General features: G+C 46.3%; 1 protein-coding gene and 1 pseudogene across 4 annotated transcripts in view; one reads left to right on the top strand and one right to left on the bottom strand.

Moving 5' to 3' along the window:
- Positions 1-7,164: 7,164 nt before the first annotated feature.
- LOC308594635 (10 kDa heat shock protein, mitochondrial pseudogene) lies at positions 7,165-7,607 on the bottom strand (annotated as a pseudogene). The gene has a single exon. The product of its transcript is annotated as a 10 kDa heat shock protein, mitochondrial pseudogene (transcript).
- Positions 7,608-17,260: 9,653 nt separating this feature from the next.
- The window catches only part of CCDC33 (coiled-coil domain containing 33), a 154,973-nt gene continuing 150,591 nt past the window's right edge, over positions 17,261-21,642 (top strand). For 2 of the 3 annotated variants that reach the window (XM_081207619.1, XM_081207620.1), the window contains exons 1-2: positions 17,261-17,537; positions 19,361-19,429. In XM_081207619.1, coding sequence (XP_081063745.1) covers positions 17,487-17,537; positions 19,361-19,429 — 120 coding nt within the window. In that variant the 5' untranslated portion in view covers positions 17,261-17,486. The remainder of the gene's footprint in view (positions 17,538-19,360; positions 19,430-21,642) is intronic. The other variant, XM_081207621.1, reaches the window with a different exon arrangement.

Genomic DNA, 21,642 nt, shown 5'->3' with positions numbered 1-21,642 from the left:
GAGCGCTGACTTCCTTCCTTGAAATTTGGACTGAAAAGAAAGAACCCGTGAGTAAGACGGAATTGGATCTTAAAAACATTGCTCTGAATTGGAGACGACCGGGGGGTGTGCTAAAAGGAAGTCCGCACCCCCCCCTTGCAGACGATCTAAGCAACGACAAAGTGCTAAGCTGGAGAGCCTACCCTTGGAGGGGTGAGTTAAAAAGGACACTAACTTCCAAGATTTAGTTAAAAGAAATTTTGAGCTGGAGAGTGGAGACTGGGAAGCCTTCTTTTTGCTTTAAACAACCCCCCCCCTCCCGGGCCCGGGAGCGTCCTGTCTCTGTGCCTGTGTAAGAGCTGCGGAGTTTGACAGCTGTCAAAGCTGTCAAGCGGGCAGTTTAGAGTGGAAAAATTGCTATTTAAGATCCCTCTGGACTAAGATGAGCTACAATTGAACCAAGATTGTTGGAAACAAAGTAATAAAAATAAGTTAAAGGATTGTTGGAGAAAAGACTAATAAGTAACCAGATTCCCCCTAGGGGGAATTTTGTGAAACTACAATGGATACAATGGCTGTGGATGGAAAGTTACTAGTGGAAATCGAAAGGATGTTTCAATTGGTGGGAACTCTACAAGAGCAGAGCTTAGCTATGAATAAACAACTTATGACCTTGATTTCTGGAACAGGCAGCTCTGCTGTATGTATTGAGGACCTGAATGAGAAAGAATCCACAGCTGAATGGGAACTGATATCTGAAGAGGTGGAAGAGACTAAACAAGAAAAAGAGAAAGTAAAGCTGGGAAGTAATAACCAAAAGCCGACATCTGTGGAACACAAGCAAGGAGATTTTTGGATTACATCTACCACAAGTCTGCGAAAGATGAAGAAGATGAAGGAGGAGGCCCCGGGAGTTTATGGAACACAGGAACTTAAAACAAAGAAATATGATTGGGGCCTCCATTCTGACTTTGACTTTGAGGATGCAGGATTTGTGGAAACCTTTCAGCAGTGGCTTTCAAATGTCCTTGTGGGAAGAGAATATGGTTTGAGGGCGAAAGAGCTTTTTCCAGACTTGATGACCGACATAAAGGACTACCAACAAGATCGGCGGAGAGGGACTGAAAGAGACTTGAAAGCCTCGGACGTGAGGGACCCAGGCTAAGAACTGTTATTTTGGATATGTATTGGGAAGGGACAAAAACCGGGGATGGGAGGGAGGGAAGAAGAGAATTTTAAAAACACTCAAGACCTTTAGGTTTAGTTAATATGACTTTTAATTAAGACAAAATGAGAAATCGACGGAAGAGAATTTGAGTCCAACTTAGGAAAAATCTATATTTCTTTATAAAAAAGGTAATAAGATGGTTAAGAGGAGAAACACCAAATTGCTGACACAATCTTGGGAATTGGGATGCATGAGGGGGGGTGGGGGGAAGTCTGGGAATAGGGTTAGGAAACTAGGATTTTCGGAATTTATACATGTTCTTGTCTTGTGTCTTTTTTGTGTGTGTTGTGTCTTTATAAAAGTGGAAAAACCAATAATTTTTTTTTTAAAAAAAAAAACCAGATTAAGACTCACATCAATTTTCTAAGGTCCTGGATGGTCTTGTCTAAACATGAACGTTCTTTTCAGGCACGGAAAAAGCGTGCAGTACAGACATCTGCCGGATGTCAAGAGGCAGAGTTCCAAGGTGCTGGTTCCGCCACACTATAAGATCCAGTTCTTATAAATGTGAAACGGGTATTACGTGGCTCCTGTAACAGGGCCAGTTACTGGAAGAGTGGGCATAAACAGATCCCAAATTGTTAAGGGTTTTATATACTAATAGGGACAGGTTTCAAATGGGTCCCGAGTTGGTTAAGTGAATGTTTCAGTTTAGGGCACACTTGGGTTTAAAGAGGGACCATAAAGGGAGCTGGAATTAATGCTAGATATTTCTAGCTAACTGGCAGATTGATGGGATAAAAGCTGCAAGACAATGACAGATGGTGTGATTGATTCATGGCACCTCCGAGATGCTTAAAGCTGGAGGGGAATTTTTAGTGCACCAAGGATCTTTCTGGACAGCTCTGTGGCTGAGCTTGTGATGGAACCATTAGCCAGAGAGAAATCCCCATTAGGCCTGTGATGGATGGTGACCCGTCTCCCTCATTCCCCAGCCAGAGTCGGCCTGTTGATGGATCTCTCCAGGCTGCACTCGGTGTTTATCAGGACTGTCGTTGGGCCGGCAACACGACTGGCCTTGCGGGAAGGCTGGTCCTTTCTCTGTGCCCTGCCTGTCAGGGTCTCGGTTGTGATGGGGTGTTGGTTTCGGGGCTTGGCGGTCTGGGCGGGGGAGCAAAGGAGGACCCTGTCAATTCACTGAGAAACCCAATGAGGCTGAAAAACAAACTCTGTTGTCAGAGCAGACAGGAGTCCCCTCTCCAAGCTGTGGAGGCATATAAATGCTGCTCACCAGAGCGTGAGCTTGCAATTTGTAGAGCTTTTGAACAACTGTCAACTGGGTTAGGGGAAGGGAGGTCCTGATGGATTTATCAGAAGCAGCTGCAGAGGCAAAAACATCCCTGACAGATGGCCATCCAACCTCTGCTTAAAAAACTCCATGGAAGGAGAGTCCACCACCTTCTGAGATCGTCTGTTCCACAGCTGAACATCTCTTCCAATCAGAAAGTTCTTCCTGATGTTCAGTCGGAATCTCCTTTCTTATAACGTGAATCCATTATTTAGGGCCATACCCTCCAGAACAGGAGAAAACAAGCTTGTGCCATCCTCCGTGTGACAGCCCTTTAGAACTTTGAAGATGGCTGTCATAACTCCTCCCAGTCTCTTTTCCAGCAGGACTCCAGGTGTGGTCTGACCAAAGCAGAATAGAGAGAATACAGAGGCAAGGGAAAGCTGAATGGTAGTCGGGCATGCCCTCTGGACTTTAAGAAGACCAGTTTTAAAAAAGGTTAAGGAGCTACTGGGTGAGAGTTCTATGGTACGAAATACTCAAAAAGAAGGGAGTCCAAGATGGATTGGAGTTTCTGAAAGGTGAAATACTGAATACAAAAAGGCAGACAATTCCAACAAGATAGAAAAGTGTGAGATGTCTTTAAAAAACCCATTGTGTTTGCATAAGGAGCTTACAAATGTGATGAGATTTAAGAAGGGTAAGTATAAGAAAAGGAAGAACTTGGAAATCACAAAGGAGGAGTATACACAAGAAGCCAACAGTTTCAGGTAGAGGGTCAGGTGAGCCAAAGCTTGCAAGAGAGGTTAAACACAATAATAAAGGGCTTCTCCTGCTACATTTGAAGCAAGAGGAAGACCAAGCAAGTGGTAGGTCCTCTGCATGGAGATGATGGAGAAATGCTGTTGGGTGACAGAGAGAAGGCGGAACTGCTCTTAACTACTTTGCCTTTGTCTTCCCCGAAAAAGAAAGCAGCGCCCAACCTGGTGATAACAAAATAAACAATGTTAGGAGGGAGCTGCAGCCCAAATTAGAACAAGAGGTGGTAAGGGAACACCAGACTACTGTAAATGAATTCAAATGTCAAGGCACTGATGAGCTGCACTCAAGGGTGCTAAAGGAGCTTGCGGTTGTAATCTCAGAGCTTCTGTCTATTTGTTGACATCCGTGTGTCTCGGGAGACAATGGATGAGTGTGGCTTGGTGGTTGAAGTCAAAGTGTTGGAAGGTTGTAGCACCTTCTGTTGTCTTTATCCATGGAGTTTTCTTAGCAGGGATACTGGAGTGGCTTGCTGGTTCCTCCTCCAGGTGGATCACGTTTGGTCAAAACTTTCCACTATGACCTGTCCATCTTGGGTGCCCTGCTCCCAAGCTTCTCTGAGTTACTCATAGCTTCTCTGAGTTACTCAAGCCCCTTCGCCACGGCAAGGCAGTGATCCATGAAGGGGATCACCTTGCCAACAAAGGTCCGTAAAGTTAAAGCTATGGTTTTCCCAGCAGTGATGTATGGAAGTGAGAGCTGGACCATAAAGAAGGCCGATCGCCGAAGAATTGATGCTTTTGAATTATGGTGCCGGAGGAGACTCTTCGAGAGTCCCATGGACTGGAAGAAGGTCAAACCTATCCATTCTTAAGGAAATCAGCCCTGAGTGCTCACTGGAAGGACAAATCCTGAAGCTGAGGCTCCAATACTTTTTTTAAAAAAGATATTTATTGAAAGTTTTTAAGATATAACAAAAAAAGAAAAATAAACACACAAAATAAAAAACAGTTAAAAACACACATTAATTTTCAACAACATAACTTCCATACACTTATTTCCTCGGACCTCCTCATACCTCCCTTCTTTGTATTCCAGGTCGATTTGTTAGTTCAGCAAATCCTTACCATTAAACTTTTGCCCATTTGTAAAACCTTTTTTTTTTCATATCTCTTAAAGCATTACAGCTGGAAACCGCTTAGTTTCTATCCAACATCCTTCTAACATTCATTAATTTTACAATGTTTCTGTAAGTAGTCTTTAAATTTTTTCCAGTCTACTTTCACCAACTCTTCTCCCTGGTCTCGGATTCTGCCACTCATTTCTGCCAATTCCATGTAGTCAATCACCTTCATCTGCCATTCTTCCAAGGTGGGTAGATCTTGTGTCTTCCAATACTTTGCAATAAGTATTCTTGCTGCTGTTGTTGCATACATAAACTGAGGCTCCAAGACTTTGGCCACCTCATGAGAAGAGAAGACTCCCCGGAAAAGACCCTGATGCTGGGAAAGATGGAGGGCCCAAGGAGAAGGGGACGACAGAGAACGAGATGGTTGGACAGTGTTCTCGAAGCTACCAGTATGAGTTTGACCAAACTGCGGGAGGCAGTGGAAGACAGGAGTGCCTCGCATGCTCTGGTCCATGGGGTCACGAAGAGTTGGACACGACTAAACGACAACAACAACAAAAGCACCTTCTGTGGGTGTAGAGACTGATTTGGGAGAGATATGTTTTGGTGCAGCTGGAGGCATCTGGTTGTGCAGATGCACCAGAGTGTTTCTTCTCTCTGCACTCCTTCCAGTGGTCATTCCTCCTCTGGTCACTGCTGTGGATAGACAACCTGACTATCTCCAGGCACTGTAGTCATCTGCAAAGAATTCCCACATGTTGCCAGCCTTTATGTCCTGTTTGCAGACATCTTTGTAACACAGAGTTGGTCTGCCAACGGGCCTGGTGCCTGTAGCCAGCTCCCCATAGAGCATTTGCGGATCCTGCCATCTTCCGTTCTGTGGACATGACCAAGCTGGGCATGTGGGCTTGAGAGAAAACATCTCTGTTTGAGACTCTGTCCTGCTATGTGATGCCCAAAATCTTCCTGATGAAGCGCACGTGGAAGGCCTTGAGTCACTCCTAGCAGTTCCTACGTGACTTTGGGCCAGTCATTGGCTCAAAGTCTTATTATTACAGTGGTACCTCTAGATACGAACGGGATCCGTCCGGAGCCCCGTTCGCAACTAGAAGCAAACGTAACCAGCGACGGCACGTTTGCGCACGCGTGTGCCACTTTTCACTGCTTCTGCGCATGCGCGTGATGTCATTTTGAGCGTCTGCACATGCGCAAGCGGCGAAAGCCGGAAGTAACACACTCTGTTACTTCCAGGTTGCCGCAGAGTGCAACTCGAACGTGCTCAACTCGAAGCGTATTCAACCCAAGGTATGACTGTATTATTATTTGTAAAGCTGCTAAGCCTTACTACTATTTATAAAATTTTGTCCCACCTTCCTCTCAGAGGAGCCCAGGTGACAAATGGCCAAGCACTGAAACAATCCCATGAAAAACAGAATTGTGTTGATGAACACTTTTATTGTGTAAATAATGTTGTCTTGTCTTTTCCTCTTTTGATTTTTTTACTTTGTATCCTTGTCATTTCTTTATCTTTTTTCTTTTCCTCTTTTTTGTTCCTTTATAAATTTTCTGTTCTCTACATAATTTTCTTTTTCTTCATATGTAAAGAGATAGATATAGTATAGATATGTAAATTTGTAATCAATAAAGAATAATTAAGGAATAATTAAAAGAAAAACAGAATTTAAAACCCCTGTTTAAAACATATAAAAATGTCCACAATGCACTCACGTAGCCTCACAATGAATGTTTTCAAGGTTGCCAGACACAGTATTGCTCAACCTTGAAGGGTTGTTGTGAGGAGGGGGAGGGAATCTTGCATGCTGCCTTTAATTCCTTGGAGGAAAGATGGGCAATGAGACATACAGTGGTGCCTCGCAAGACAAAAAGAATCTGTTCTGCGAGTCTCTTCGTCTTGCGGTTTTTTCGTCTTGTGAAGCAAGCCCATTAGCGGCTTAGCGGATTAGCACTATTAGCGGCTTAGCGGGCTTAGCAGATCAGCTGATAAGCGGCTTAGCGGATCAGCTGTTAAGCAGCTTAGCGGATCAGCTGATAAGCGGCTTAGCGGCTTGGGAAAAAGGGGGGGAGGAAAAAACCCCCACAGGAACTCACAAGACATTTTCGTCTTGCGAAGCAAACCCATAGGAAATTCGTTTTGCGAAGCACCTCCAAAACGGAAAACTCTTTCGTCTAGCGGGTTTTCCGTCTTGCGAGGCACCACTGTACAGAAAATAAATAAGAATTGCTAATATGGGGTCATGCTAAGCCAGCATAGGCTTCCCAGGGAAACGAATGCTCCTCTTGATTGATTTAAGACTCCAGCAAAAAAATACTAAGGAATCAGTGGCGAGAAACAAATCTGACATTAGGATAAGGTAATTATTAGGTATTCACCACTGCCAGCTCCTTCCCTCTGTAATAATCCCTCAGCGCGTGTCAAGTGTCTGCCTTTACAAGACAAGTAAATTGGCTTAAAAGGGGGAAATTGCTTTTCTTTTATACGTACTGAAAAGAGAGGAGTGTGTGCTAGTGCGACTGACAAATGCAGAAACTGCAAAAACTCACTTTAATGGAGCTCACAATGACGGCACCAGCCAGCCTGCTGCTTTAATTATTCACCAGGTGAACTGGGTTTATTTTATTTTATTGCATAAGCGGAATGGAATGAATTCAGCAAATGTTGGCCCCTAAGGGGGTTCCAGGATCATTGCTGCTGTTGCATTCCAGAATCCTACCTGCCTATTGTTCTAGGATCCAAGCTTAGTACATAATAGATGGGAATTTCTTTCTTTTTTTCTTTTTGGCTATACACCTTTTTTATTTTGAAGTCACAATGATACTTGGTAATCTGGGAGAATTTGCATTTATTAGAAAATAAATAAATTATTTACATGATGGAACAGAACCATTTGAGCACTTTTTGTGGAATGAAAACTTAATGATAACGGAGCAAGATGAACTGTTCAGTCCACGTATTTTCCAAGAATATCACCATCTCTAAATATGAAATAGTCCTTGTCATCCAGTACAACTTTTGTTCCACCACACTCTGGTAGCAGAACCTTCTCGCCAACTTTTACACTAACTGGACGAGTGTCTCCCTCCTTGCTCTTGTAGCCTGTTCCAACTGCCACACCAGTGGCTTGTAACACTTTTCCTTGTGATTTTTCTGGAATCACAATGCCTCCTTTAGTTACTGTCTCAGCTGCACACCTTTCCACCAATACACGGTCGAAGAGGGGAATAAATTTTTAAAATGCCTGTCCTGCCATGGCGCGTGCTATACAAGGGCTCCCACTCCTGCTGCGAGGACTCCTTGCACCCCCTCCAGATGGGAATTTCTTAAAGGTGAAATGTTGAAGGCACAAATGCAGAGGATTCCAAAAGAAATAAAAGTGATTGGATGGCATGCATATTTATGGTATGATAAGGTCAAAGCACATAAAGCATTTAAAAATCATATTGTCAGGAAAGCATTGTTTAATGTCTGGATAAGATACAAGGATTTACTTGAAAATAAAACCCCAAGGTGGTTGTCACCGATGGAAGCGAAGGTGCAGAAAAAGCTCAATATGGAGGCCAAATGGCCGAAATATTGGGAAATTCTGGAACAAGAGGGAGACAGATTGAAATTGCAGAGTTTTGAAAAACTAAAAAATAAAGTGCGAGATTGGCTTCATTATTATCAGATAATGATAATACAGGCATATAATTTGGACAAGAAAATTGGCTTCCAGGTGGAAAAATCAAAATTGGAAACAGAACTGTTAGAACCCAAAACCAAGATTCTGTCAAAGATGTATAACTTGCTGTTGAAATGGAATACTCAGGATGAAACGGTGAAATCTGCTATGATTAAATGGGCACAAGATGTTGGAGATAACATAATGATGGCTGACTGGGAACAGTTATGGACCACAGGTATGAAGTTTACGGCATGTAATGCCTTAAGAGAGAATATTATGAAAATGATATACAGGTGGTACATGACACCAGTCAAGCTTGCAAAAATCTATCATTTGCCCGATAATAAATGTTGGAAATGTAAAGAAACTGAAGGCACATTCTTTCACCTTTGGTGGACGTGCCCAAGGATTAAGGCTTTCTGGGAGATGATCTATAATGAAATGAAAAAGATATTTAAATATACCTTTCTGAAGAAACCAGAAGCCTTTCTCCTGGGCATAGTCGGCCAATTGGTGCCAAAGAAGGATAGAACTTTCTTTATGTATGCCACAACAGCAGCAAGAATACTCATCGCGAAGTATTGGAAGACACAAGATCTACCCTTCATCTATGGCAGATGAAGGTGATGGACTACATGGAACTGGCGGAAATGACTGGCAGAATCCGAGACCAGGGAGAAGAGTCGGTGGAAGAAGATTGGAAGAAATTTAAAGACTATTTACAGAAATATTGCAAAATTAATGAATGTTAGAATGATGTCAGAATGAAGTTAAGTGGTTTAAGCAGCACTGTTACAAAGGAGTATGTAAAAATGGTTTGTTAACAGGTGAGAATCCAAAGTTACAATATATTAAATTAAAGGATTAGGATAAAAACAAAGAGGGAAAGGATTTGCTGAATTAACTAACTGAACTGGAATACAAGAAAGGGAGGTGTGAGGAGGTCAGGGAAACAAGTAAATGAAAGACAAGACATGGAAAGATTGATTTGTTTTTAAATGTTTTTATTTTTCTGTACTTTGTATTTTTTCTTCTTTTCTTTTCTATTTTTTCTTTTTCTTATTTTTGTAACCTTTTTTGAAACTTTAATAAATATCATTTTTTTAAAAAACACAAAAGAAATAAAAGTGAGAACGAGCTGGATATGTTTAACCTGGATAGGAGGAGACTGAGAGGAGTTACGATAGCTGCCTTCAAATATCTAAAGGGCTGTCACATAGAAGATGGAGCGAGCTTGTTTTCTCCTGCTCTGGAGGGTAGGAACTGAACCAATGGCATCAAGTTGCGAGAAAGGAGATTCTGTCTAAATATCATTTGCTGCCAAGGAGTGTGGTGGAGTCTCCTTCTTTGGAGGTCTTTAAGCAGAGGCTTGACAACCATATGTCAGGAGTGCTCTGATGGTGTTTCCTGCTTGGCAGGGGGTTGGACTCGATAGCCCTTGTGGTCTCTTCCAACTCTATGATTCTATGATTCTATGATCAGGAAGAATTTTCTGAAGGGAAGAACTGTTTGACAGTGGAACAGACAATCTCAGAAGGTGGTGGACTCTCCTTCCTTGGAGGTTTTTAAGCAGAGGTTGGATGGTCAGGGATTCTTCAGGTGTATTGCAGGGGGGTTGGACTAGATGACCCTCAGGGTCCCTACCACTTATACAGTTCTTTGACCTTCTTTTACATAGGCCTTCACAATATGAATAGCTCTCTTTTTAACCAGCCAGTATCCACTGATGTTGCATTCTGTTTTCTGGATATTTCAAATACCGATTTTATTATATTTTGTATGTTTCAAGCCATCTTGATACACTTTATAAAAGTGCAAATGATAAATATCTAAACTGCAGCACAGCTTTGGATGTTCGCTATAGATGGGCATCCTTGTATCAGCCTTTAACCACCTTGATCTCCAGTACAAAAAAATATGGTTAAAGTCCATTAAGGGTAACTAATCTGCGTTAAATAGTCCTGGCTCCTCGCCTCAAGCTCTTCACCGACACGGGGCCCAATTATATGGCGTTAATCATCATTCTACTGTCACTTCTCTTTTCTGAGCCTGCATGGATAGGAGGCATGGATGTTTTATTTATGTGTTATTTAAAACAACATTGATTAAAATTTCGTTTCCTTGGGTCAGGCAACAGAAAAGGGGGAATGAGCATGTCAGCCTGCTAATTATTTTCTTTGAGGAAGTGCCTTGCAGTCATATTTTAAGGGCCTAATCCTTGGCGTCTGTTTTGCTTAGCTCAGTGGTCCAGCCCCGCTCCCTGAAGATGGGAGATGGAGGTCAGGGAACAAAGGATGGCACAGGCATTGTCTTAATCTCCACCCTAAATATAATTGCTTCCTGATTCTTCCACACCTCCTTCCTTGGCCTGTTCTGGGAGATGGATTTTCCCAGGTGAAATTGCTTCCCATGTTTCAGTCAGCGGAGACAGGCTGGGGCCTGTGTCATTCCAGCTATGCATTAATAGACCTTCAAATAAGATTTCATAGCCTCAAATCAGATTATTTATATGGCTTGGGTTACTCCAGAGAGCAGAGATGGACGGATCATGGAAATGGAGAGGAGGAGGAGGTGGAGGAGGAGGAGGGTCACCGCAAAGGAGAGCTTTGCAAAATCGAACCAAATATCCCTGTAGACCAAAGTTGCTTTTTTTTTTTTTTTTTAGTGGGAAATGTGAGGCAAATGCTAATTTTGCTGATGTGGAGATTGTCGGGAACAAACAAATAGGAGACTGTGAGAAATCTGGGATAAGCATCCTTGTTGAGCATATTAAAATCAGCTACTGTAGCGAAAGGGACGCGGGTGGTGCTGTGGTCTAAACCACAGAGCCTAGGGCTTGCCAATCAGAAGGTTGGCGGTTCGAATCCCCCTGATGGGGTGAGCTCCCGTTGCTCGGTCCCAGCTTCTGCCAACCTAGCAGTTCAAAAGCACATCAAAGTGCAAGTAGATAAATAGGTACTGCTCCAGCTGGAAGGTAAACAGCGTCTTTGTGCGCTGCTCTGGTTCGCCAGAAGCGGCTTAGTCATGCTGGCCACATGACCTGGAAAAGCTGTGTGCGGACAAATGTCGGCTCCCTCGGCCAGTAAAGCGAGATGAGCAGCGCAACCCCAGAGTTGTTCGCAACTGGACTTAACTGTCGGGGTCCTTTACCTTTACCTTTCACTGTAGTGAAATGGTGGCACAATATTTTGCTACCAACATGGGGGTTATGAGGATGGGGAAGTACACATGAGGATGTTGGAAAGAGGCCTGTGTGTGTTCATGCCCCTTCCGCCACCCCCATGCCTCCACATCCAGTACCACCACTGGCACCAGATTTCACCCCAAGTCTCTTGAGATCCCAGGAATGTACATAGGAACATAGGAAGCTGCCTTATCCTAGTCATGGCTACCAACCACGATGGCTCAGCTCTGCTTCCACAGTTGGAGGCACCAATGTTTCTATCAGTTGCTGGAAACCTCAGGGTTCTCCAGGCCAGACTGCAATGCTGCAGCAGGTAGAACAGACCAGGGCTGAGGCAACACACTCCCTCTTGCTCTCAAGCAGTCCTGAGCCTGGAGTCTCTCATCTTGACATTGACAAAGATGCTTAGAGGGATCTTCTGGCTTGTACGACCTCTAGGGACGGGGAGATGAAGTGCTTTATACATAAGTCATTATTATCAGTAAATGACAAATAGGAACACTAAGTGAAATTAATACTACTTCCTGATTATGATACAAAAGTCCCCAGTCTGCTTTTGCTTCGGCTGTTTGTGTGCTGGTCCTGGGGGGAGGTTACTGTGAGGCGTGGTCAGAGTCCGGTCCTGGGTCGAGGGTCTGGAGACTGTCCACCAAGGGCGAAGCGGGGTCCAAAGCAAGAAGCCAGGCGTGGTTGGGAACTCTGGAAGAACAGGTCTGGGTGCTGGCAGAAACAGGTTTCCAACGACGTTGCTCCCGCAACCTGGGACTGGGCTGACTGGCCTTTATCTCCTCTGGGGCCTAGGGCGGTTCCAGCCCACAGGTGACCCGCCTCTCCTGGCCTTAAGGCGAGCACTCCTCCTCAGAGAACTTAGTTCCCTCTGCCTCTCTGCCCTGAGCCTCTGCAGCTCAGGAGAGGCTGGAGGGTTACTGGACCCAGAGGCAGCTTCACCTTCCCCTGACAGAAGAAGAGAAGAAGAGTTTGGATTTGATATCCCGCTTTATCACTACCCGGAGGAGGCTAACATTCTCCTTTCCCTTCCTCCCCCACAACAAACACTCTGTGAGGTGAGTGGGGCTGAGAGACTTCAGAGAAGTGTGACTGGCCCAAGGTTACCCAACAGATGCATGTGGAGGAGCGGAGACGCGAACCCGGTTCCCCAGATTACAAATCTACCGCTCTTAACCACTACACCACACTGGCTCTCAGGGCTGGGAGAGGCGCACCTGCCGGCAATGGGCCCTCAATCACCTCCGGAGCCAGAGTGGATACATCTGGTGTCTGCTCCTGAGGATCCGGCACAGGTGCAGGCGCTTCAGGTTCAAGCCCCAGCCCTGGCTCAGCCGGCCCTGGAGGCAGGGACTCCTGTGCAGGCTGGGACTCCTCAGGTTCAGATTCTGAATCAGATTCCCAGGCCACCACAGTTTGTTTCACTTCTTTGTGTTTAAACCTGTTAATGGCAGCCAGCAAATATACTGCACTGTAGTGTTCTCTATCATGTAGTTTCTTGGTAAATGCAAAATAGTAAGTGTTGAGGTGGCTATCCTATCATCCATCCCTGTTCTCCTCAGCACACAAGTTCTTAGAAATTGTTATCAGCCTCCCATATCTTCTCTCTGCTTCCAGGACTGTCCCATTTGCTAATGAAATCTTTGCGCTCTCTTGTTACACTGCTGTTATGGACTGTAATGATGCTGTTTAACCCTTGTCCCTCTGCCTAATGGGTTGTGAAGCCAGATCCCAAGTTGCTCATCCCTGTTCTCTTCTTATCGCTGCTCATTATCAGATGCATCAATCATTAATCGGATGGGGCAAAGGCGGAGAAAGGCAAGGCGTCTTCCGGGGAACCGGGGAACTGACCTTTGTATTCCACAACATTCACAAACAGGCCAAAGAAGCAAAGCCTTGGTCAGCCTTGACAGTGGCAACTTTTGAGGATCAGAAGAAGGTAGCCTGAGGTGGCCTGGATCAGGCCAATGGCTACTGTATTTTTCGCTCTATAAGACACACTTTCCCCCTCCTAAAAAGTAAGGGGAAGTGTGTGTGCGCCTTATGGAGTGAATGCAGGCTGCGCAGCTATCGCTGAAGCCAGAACATCAAGAGGGATCTCTGCACAGCGCTCCCTCTTGCTGTTCTGGCTTCTGGGATTCAGAATATTTTTTGTTCTTGTTTTCCTCCTCCAAAAACTAAGTGCGTCTTATGGTCTGGTGCGTCTTATAGAGCGAAAAATACGGCAATCTAGTCCAGCTTCCTATTCTTACAGCGGCCAACCAGCTGCCTCAGTGGGAAAACTGCAAGCAGGATTCAAGCACAATAATCCTCTTCAGTAAGCGCATAAGAAAAGCCTGCAGGATCAGGCCCATGGTCCATCCAGTCCAGTATCCTGTTCTCAAAGTGGCTTCCTGTGGGATCCAGGAACCAGAGCCCTCTCTCCTCCTGTAGTTTCCAGAAACTGGTATTCAGAGGCAACTCTGGAGGCAGGGCAGAGCTGTCGTTGCCAGTACTCACAGACAACCGTCTGCTCCAGGAATTTGTCTAATCCTCTTTTAAAATCCTCTTGGCAGCCATCACGGCCTCCTGTGGGAGGGAGTTCCACAGTTTAGCCACACAGTGTGTGTGTGAAGGAGCCCTTTCTTATGTCCTGAATCTTCCAGCATTCAGCTTCATTGGACGTCCACATTGCTCCTCTCCCAGCCTGGAAGCCTCGCTCCCTTTCACTGTGGCTCACGTGTATTTCGCTGGCAGGCAGAGAAAGTGTAAAGCAATATTCCTCCATTTTCTGGGGCTGCTCTCATCCTTCCCTGTCACAAATGGGCTCTTTCCTCATTTACTCTGCCGTCGTTAGCCTGCATCCTGAGGTCTCCATCTGGTTTTAAGGGCACCCAGGGAACTATCGAGTTAGGGAAAGCTTACGTCGGTGATCAGTTCATCTTCATACCACTGAGCCCACTATTATTTTATGAGATCTCAAGAGAGGGATAAAGATGGCATGTTCCAACAACTGCTCATAAATCTCATGCGGGGAAATCTTCAATGTCACTGTGGGGCTCTGGGAAGTGTAACAGCTCCCTGCTTTGAGTACGTTAAGCAAAGGGGTTGGCGGTGGAATGACCAGGGGAGGGAGAATCACCCATTTCAAGAAGCCCATACATGCGTGCGTGTTGGGGGAGGAAGGGAAATTGGAGGGATTCAGCGTTGAACACTGTTGCGTGGCGAGTCCCCCCCCCCCCCGTGAAAATAAAGACACATGACACAATTATTTAAGGTCAATGGGCTAAATATGGTCACAACTTTATTGGTTACAGGTGATGAGCGGTATTGGCTTAGGCATTGGTCCTAACAGACTATCCGGCGTCAGCCCGTCTGCTTGAAGTCCGGGAAGGGTTAACCACCAGTAGGGGAAGTCCTGCTGATGCACATCAACTAGGAACTCCCCCGGAGTCACCAATAGGGGGCGTGCCTTAGGCATACCTTCATAGGCTTCGGACAGGGCCACGCCCCCCAGAATCCTTTATCGGACTACCCTACAAATTGTGGGGCAGGTGATGGCGCTTCCTCCCCTCTTCCATCTACAAAACAATACCAATACTAATGCCTAATCGCCAATACCAAGAAAGTTGTGACGATTTGCTACGAGGTAGGCAGAAAACCAAGTGGCTGGTGCCAATTTGCCAAGTGGAAAAAAATCCTACCAGGTCCCTTAACGACGACCAACCGAGGTCCATAGCAAGGTCAAAGATGAAAACCTTAAAGGGTGGGAGGGTGGGAAACTGGAGCAGCTTGTAGGCAGGAAAAGAGGGAGATCCCCAGCCGCGCCTGCACTAAATAGGGCAGGCCCTGCCCCCCAAGCCAGCTGATTGGCTGTCCAGGGGATGACGCGGCCAGGGATTCCCTTAATCACGCGGAGGCTGAGAACCAGCCACCGTGCGCATGGTGGGGGCGTGCAGCCCGCAACACCACCTCCTCTAAAGGTGGAAGTGGCTTTAGTGCACCAGTTTCAGAAGTTTTAATTCAGCAAGCCAGAAGGACACCTGACGGTCTCATTTTAGAGTCTGGTCTTCATGGTCTTATGAGGACTGGCACTCAGTGGTTTCCTAATATTGGGGGTGGGGGTGGGGAATGTGACTGCCTCCTTGGTTCCATGAACTCATCTGCAGTACCCCCTACCTTACCCTATGAAAGGCAGTATTCGGAATAGCAGTGCATGGCCCAATAAGGAAGATAACAATAAGGCCTTAAATTTCAAAACAGTGGCAATTAATTGGACATTTCTTCATTAAAACTATTAAGTTAACGAATTCAACAAAATGGATGATACCAGCTTTTCAAAGCTTGACACCTCCAGTTCCTCCTGCCGCCAACTTGTCTCTTAGCAACCCCCAGGTAATCTCACCTCCCCACACCAGTGGGTGGCACCTCCCATTTTGGTTTAGGCAGTAACACCTTGCAATGTGATAAACCAGTGCTACTTCATTTGGGGACCTCTGATGAATGGGGCCCTGAACGTCTGCTTCAGAGTCCTGATCTGATGGTACCACTAAGCTCTGAATCCCAGTTTGTGGTGAGCAACAGTGGGAGAGATCTGTTGCCATTATGCTTGTGAGCTTCTGGAAGGCGTCGGGTTGATCATGGGAGGAAACGGACAAGGCTTTGGGCCTGATCCAGGAGGATTCCTATCATTATCTGACATCCCAAAGTAGCCCTGAGTGGCAAGCATTTCAACAATATAAAACACAAGAAAACATTCTAAAAACATTTAAAAGTGATGTTTGTATGTTCACCTAGAAATCCATTATGTCAGGGGTCCTCAAACTTTTTCAGCAGGGGGCCGGTCCACTGTCCCTCAGACCTTGTGGGGGGCTGGACTATATTTTGGGTAGAGAGGAAAAAAGAACGGTGGTGGAGGAACGATGAGCCGCGCGTGAAAGGGCTCCGGAGAGGGGCTGCTTTAAATGGCGGCTGCTCGAGAGGGGCGCTCAGCGTCTTGCGAGCGGCAGGGACTGGCGGCAGCGGGACCATGAGCGGCACACAAAAGGGCTCTGGAGAGGGGCTGGCAGCAACAAAGCCAACCCCCTTCCTCCTCTAGGCAGGGCAGGGAGAAGCCAGGAGGAGGGAGGGAGGAGGCGCCGCAGCCGCTGCTGCCGTGTGAGGGAGAGGGAAAGAACGTGCGCGCTGGCAATCCACGCAACAATTCCTGGACCATCCGTGCGCCGGATTTAGAAGGCAATTGGGCCTGATCCAGTCTGTGGGCCTTAGTTTGCACTATGTTGAACTAGGGAGTTTTGGTACCCTATCAGAATTATACATCCCAAATTGATGCAGGAATCCGTCCAAATCCCAGATCCTGACTTGGGTTGATCCAGGATTCAGCTGCATTGGGTTGAGAGAGGTTTAGATTGCCTTGGATCAGACTGGGTCCACCCAGAGTGTTCTGGAACTGTCAAAAGCAGGGCAAAGAGAGTGGGCACACGTAGCCTTCCCCTCTCCCCTTGCTTAAACATACAGGTGTGGGTGGGAAGGCAGGGGAGGAGGAGAGCTGCATCTGGTTGTATCAGGCCCCGAATCAGATTGGCAGGCCCATGGACATCCCTGGCCAGAAACACACACACACGAAGTCAACTGAAAATTATCCAGGAAGAACTTTCAATTTAATCGAGCAAAGCGCTGTGTTTGAAGGCAGCAAATTGAATCCATACAAAGTCAGGTCAGGTCCCAAAGGAATCATTGAGCAATGTTAGCTGTGACTTGAGTCCCATTGGTTTCAATGGGAACAATGTACAACCAGCTCAGTTTAGACCCAACCTATTTTGCAGCTAAACTTATCCCCTGCCCTTTGTAGGGGTGAAGTGGGAGAGCAGGAGCAGCCCTTGAAGATGAAATCTTTAGAACTGAGATACCCTAGGATGTCCTAATGAGAATGCCCCAATAATAGCTCAATTTCACACTGTAAATCTCTTTGAGAGCTTTGTTCAAGTGCATAAATATTCCGAATCGATCTATATCCTTAAAAAAGAAGGTAATGCTGGCTGCAGAACTGTGATGCTGCTGATGTCATAAGCAGACAGTTGTGGTGGAATCCACACCAGGAAGATGCAGTTCTGGGGGTCACCTCACTGATGACTTTCAGCAAAGTTCTCCTTGGACTGACCTTTACAGAGGCTCCTTTGAAGCTAGGATGGAGTATGCCTTCTGTTTTAAAGAAAGGAAAGCAACAGTAATGACCCTTGGAGTCAGGCTTCATTCTGACATAGCAGTGCCCTAAGACTGTAGATAAAGAACTCCTAAACAAGAAACAAAAAATGTCTCAAGTAAAGAATGATGATTCTGAAGAGGAACCTCCTGCTCAGGAGGTGAGTTGCTGAACATTCACTGCCCTCTCCCCAAACACAGAAAAACATACCCTGGGATAACATCTCTAGTATGCAAAAAATAAAAAATAAAGTGTAGGTTAAAAAAAATCCACAAAGTCAGCAGTATTACTGATGCACTGCTTGAATAGTTCATTTTGAAAAGGACTAAGTTCTAGTTCCAGTTCACACCTCCAAAAAAGAACTATTTCTGTTCCAGTTCAATTCACTGCTCAATTTACCATTTGATTATGTGGTCTGCTGCATCCCTGCCCCAAACCTCCAGAATTCAAAGTTCAAAATAAACAACAAAAGGAGCATCACTTTTCAGGTAGCTAAAAATGGTCACTGTAATAGCTGCAGAGTTAAGTGTGATGAGACATCTGCAGGGCATCAGGTTAGGGAAAACTATCACATCTTCTCCCACAGTAGAAGGCCTCTGTCTTCTTTTGGGTGACCCCCTGCTGTGGCTAAAAGCCCAGAAGCAGCTACTAGATAGCATTCACTGCCTCGTTTTAGCCTCAAAGCAGCTTTTCTCAGCTTGCTTGCTGAACTACAACTCCCAAATAGCTCCAGTCACCATGGGCAAACATTTGGGATGATGGAAGTAGTAGACCAGGGGTCAGCAACCTTTTTCAGCCATGGGCCTGTCCACCGTCCACAGACCATGTGGTGGGCCAGACTATATTTTGAAGAAAAAAATGAACAAATTCCTATGCCCCACAAATAACCCAGAGATGCATTTTAAATAAAAGCACACATTTTACTCATGTAAAAACACGCTCATTCCCGGACCGTTCGCTGGCCGGATTGAGAAGGGGATTGGGCAGCATCTGGCCTCTGGGCCTTAGGTTGCCTACCCCTGCAGTAGACTAAAACATCTGGGGGGCATCAAGTTGAGAAAGACATGGCAGAGAAAAGGAATTTTATATCCTTGCCTAATCACTGGAACAGTGGATTGACAACCCCTTCGCTGAACCACACTTTTCTAATGGTAGCTCTTGAATGCAACTACAGTGGTACCTCGGGATGCGAATGGGATCCGTTCCGGAGCCCCGTTCGCATCCTGAACATAACGTAAGAAGCGACAGCGCGTCTGCGTGTGTGCGTGTTGCGTTTTGCCGCTTCCGCACATGCGCGCGATGTCATTTTTACCATCTGCGCATGCGCGAGCGGCAAAACCTGGAAGTAATGCTTCCGGGTCACCACGGAGCGCAACCCGGAAACGCTCAATCTGAAGCATATTTATCCCGAGGTATGACTGTATATGGCTAGCCCCTATTTTGTTGCATTGAGTAACTCCCTTGGTGATGTCTCCAGGTGCTTAACTCTCAGTCTTCTATACCCCAAGCCCAGGCCAGGAACTTCCTTCACAGTTATATTGGCTAGACCCAGGAGAGGGGAACCTCTGACCTTTCAGATGTTGTTAGACTCCAAACTCCATCAGTCCCGTCCCGCATGGCCAGAGACTCTGAGAGCTTGTAGTCCAGCAACACTCAGAGGGTCTGTGGGGGCCAGGCAGACTAGAAAGAAGCTGTGGTCTCATTTGGTGCTTCCAGTTGGAAATCTCAAAGCAGTATTTCTCCCTACCGGGACGCACAAGCTTGCTTTAGGCTGGAGATGGGAAGCCTGTGGCCCTTCCTCTCCTATCATCTCTGACCACTGGTCTCGTTGACTGGAGTTGGAGTCCAACGGATATCTGGAGGGCCACAGCCCCCCCCTTCATTCACTGCTTGGTGTGAACTGGGCAGAATAAGGACAGTACCCATTTGTGAAACTGAGAATTTCTTTCTGTTTCTCTTGGTTTTTGAATTTTGGGTCTTTAGAAAAAAGGAGAGAGCAGCAAATCCCGCATACGAAACCCATTCAGTTTCTTTTCCTGGGGAACAAAGAAGGTAGGTGCAAGTTGCTGGATCCAAGCTTAGAAATGAAGTGTTGAGTACCCCCTGGCAAAGCTTATAGTAATCTATGGTAAGTCATATATGCCTGGTGTAGAGAAGCCCAGACCTGTGGGCCACATATGCCCCCCCCCCGCTAGCCTCTCTATCTGGCCTTTGGCTTTTCCCAAGACAGGTGTCCTTCTCCCCTGATCAAGGCACACTCTGTCCCTGCTCTCTGATTTCCTCAAGTGCTTTTTATCAGCTGGAATTTGTGCTTGTGAGCCAGTGTGGTGTAGTGGTTAAGAGCAGTGGACTCGTAATCTGGTGAACCGGGTTCGCTTCCCCACTCCTCCACATGCAGCTGCTGGGTGACCTTGGGCCAGTCACACTTCTCTGAAGTCTCTCAACCTCACAGAGTGTTTGTTGTGGGGGAGGAAGGGAAAGGAGAATGTTAGCCTCCTCCGGGTAGTGATAAAGCGGGATATCAAATCCAAACTCTTCTTCTCTTCTTCTGTCAGGGGAAGGTGAAGCTGCCTCTGGGTCCAGTAACCCTCCAGCCTCTCCTGAGCTGCAGAGGCTCAGGGCAGAGAGGCAGAGGGAACTAAGTTCTCTGAGGAGGAGTGCTCGCCTTTGAGACTCCTTCGGGTAGTGATAAAGTGGGATATCAAATCCAAACACTTCTTCTTGAACTGCAACCATGCCTGCTTTCAGGTATGCATTTGGGGCCTGGGTCATTGAGGGTTTTAAACACTGTTGCATCCTTGTAAAGAGACCAGAACAAATGCTCCGTAACCAGGCACAGTCTAAACTCTGCATAAGCAAATGAGGACAGGCACTCAATAAGCTGGTCTTCTGGAAGAGCCCTAGGAGTGGAGGGCTGTCATGGCACTGCTGCGTTGAAGCTAAGAACATCAGAGGAACTGCTGGATCAGGCCAGTGGCCCATCTAATCCAGCACCCTGCTCCCAAAGTAACTGACCAGATGCCTGTGGGAAGCCCAGAAGTAGCATTTGAACAGAAAAGCCCTCTGCCATCGAAGCAGCCCGCTGGATCAGGTCAAGGGCTCATCAATCTAGCCTCATGTTCTCACAGTAGCCAACCAGATGCATAGGCTCCAACTGCCCCGAAGATGCCGGGACCGTCACAAAAACCCTTGTTGTTGTTTAGTCGTTTAGTCGTGTCCGACTCTTTGTGACCCCATGGACCAGAGCATGCCAGGCACTCGTGTCTTCCACTGCCTCCCGCAGTTTGGTCAAACTCATGCTGGTAGCTTTGAGAACATTGTCCAACCATCTTGTCCTCTATTGTCCCCTTCTCCTTGTGCCCTCCATCTTTACCAACATCAGGGTCTTTTCCGGGGAGTCTTCTCTTCTCATGAGGTGGCCCAAGTATTGGAGCCCTTTATCATGCAGAGTCCCAGTTCCCAAATGCCAGCCGCTACTCCCCTCCAAACCACCCTCAAATATTTCTCCATGTTTTCATTCATTGCTCCTTCCATCTTCTGGCCAGGGAAAGAGAGAAGCAGCAACCTACTTTGGGTTCTCATTTGCATGCTCTTACAAGCCGCTCAGCAACATTGTGCACAACGGGGAGGGTCTGCTTTGCCCCCAGACATCTTAGGTCCCTGCTTGGTTTCTTCGCATAGCTGTCTTGTCTTTCATTGCCAGTTTCATTTGGGAACCTGAAGTGGTACTGAACTGTTGTTCCTTAGTGTGTGGGGTGGTTGGGCATTTCGTATTTGGCTCCTGCTTTGAGAGAGATGCAGAGAGATCTGATCCTGCAGCTTGGCTCTTTCTATGGCTTAAAATGAACGGGAATAGATTCCTAGAGAGGAAGGGGATTCAGGGAGATGGGGAGGAGTCCTCCTGAGCAAAAGTCATCCAAAGCCCTTTCCTGCCTGGCTTCTCACATGGATGAGAAAAAGGCATTGATCTATTCCAAGAAGGGGGGTCCTGGGGCAGCTAGGGAAGGGGGGGGGGCTTTTGTGAGGGGGCGGGATCTTTGTAACTGATCCATCCAGAATTCACCACAGCACCAGGATGCTGAAGTTGCTTACACATTCCTGATTTTCTCTGAAGTTTGAAATACTTAAAAAGTGGGGGAGTTTATGTATTCCAGAACTCAAAAGACCCTGGAACCCAAAATAAACATTAAGGTAAAGGTAAAGGACCCCTGACCATTCGGTCCAGTCATGAACGACTCTGAAGTTGCGGCCAGCATGACTAAGCC

Source organism: Podarcis bocagei (genome assembly GCF_964188305.1).
Source record: "Podarcis bocagei genome assembly, chromosome: 9".
Lineage (NCBI taxonomy): Eukaryota > Metazoa > Chordata > Lepidosauria > Squamata > Lacertidae > Podarcis > Podarcis bocagei.
This window is presented reverse-complemented; position numbering and strand designations above follow the sequence as displayed.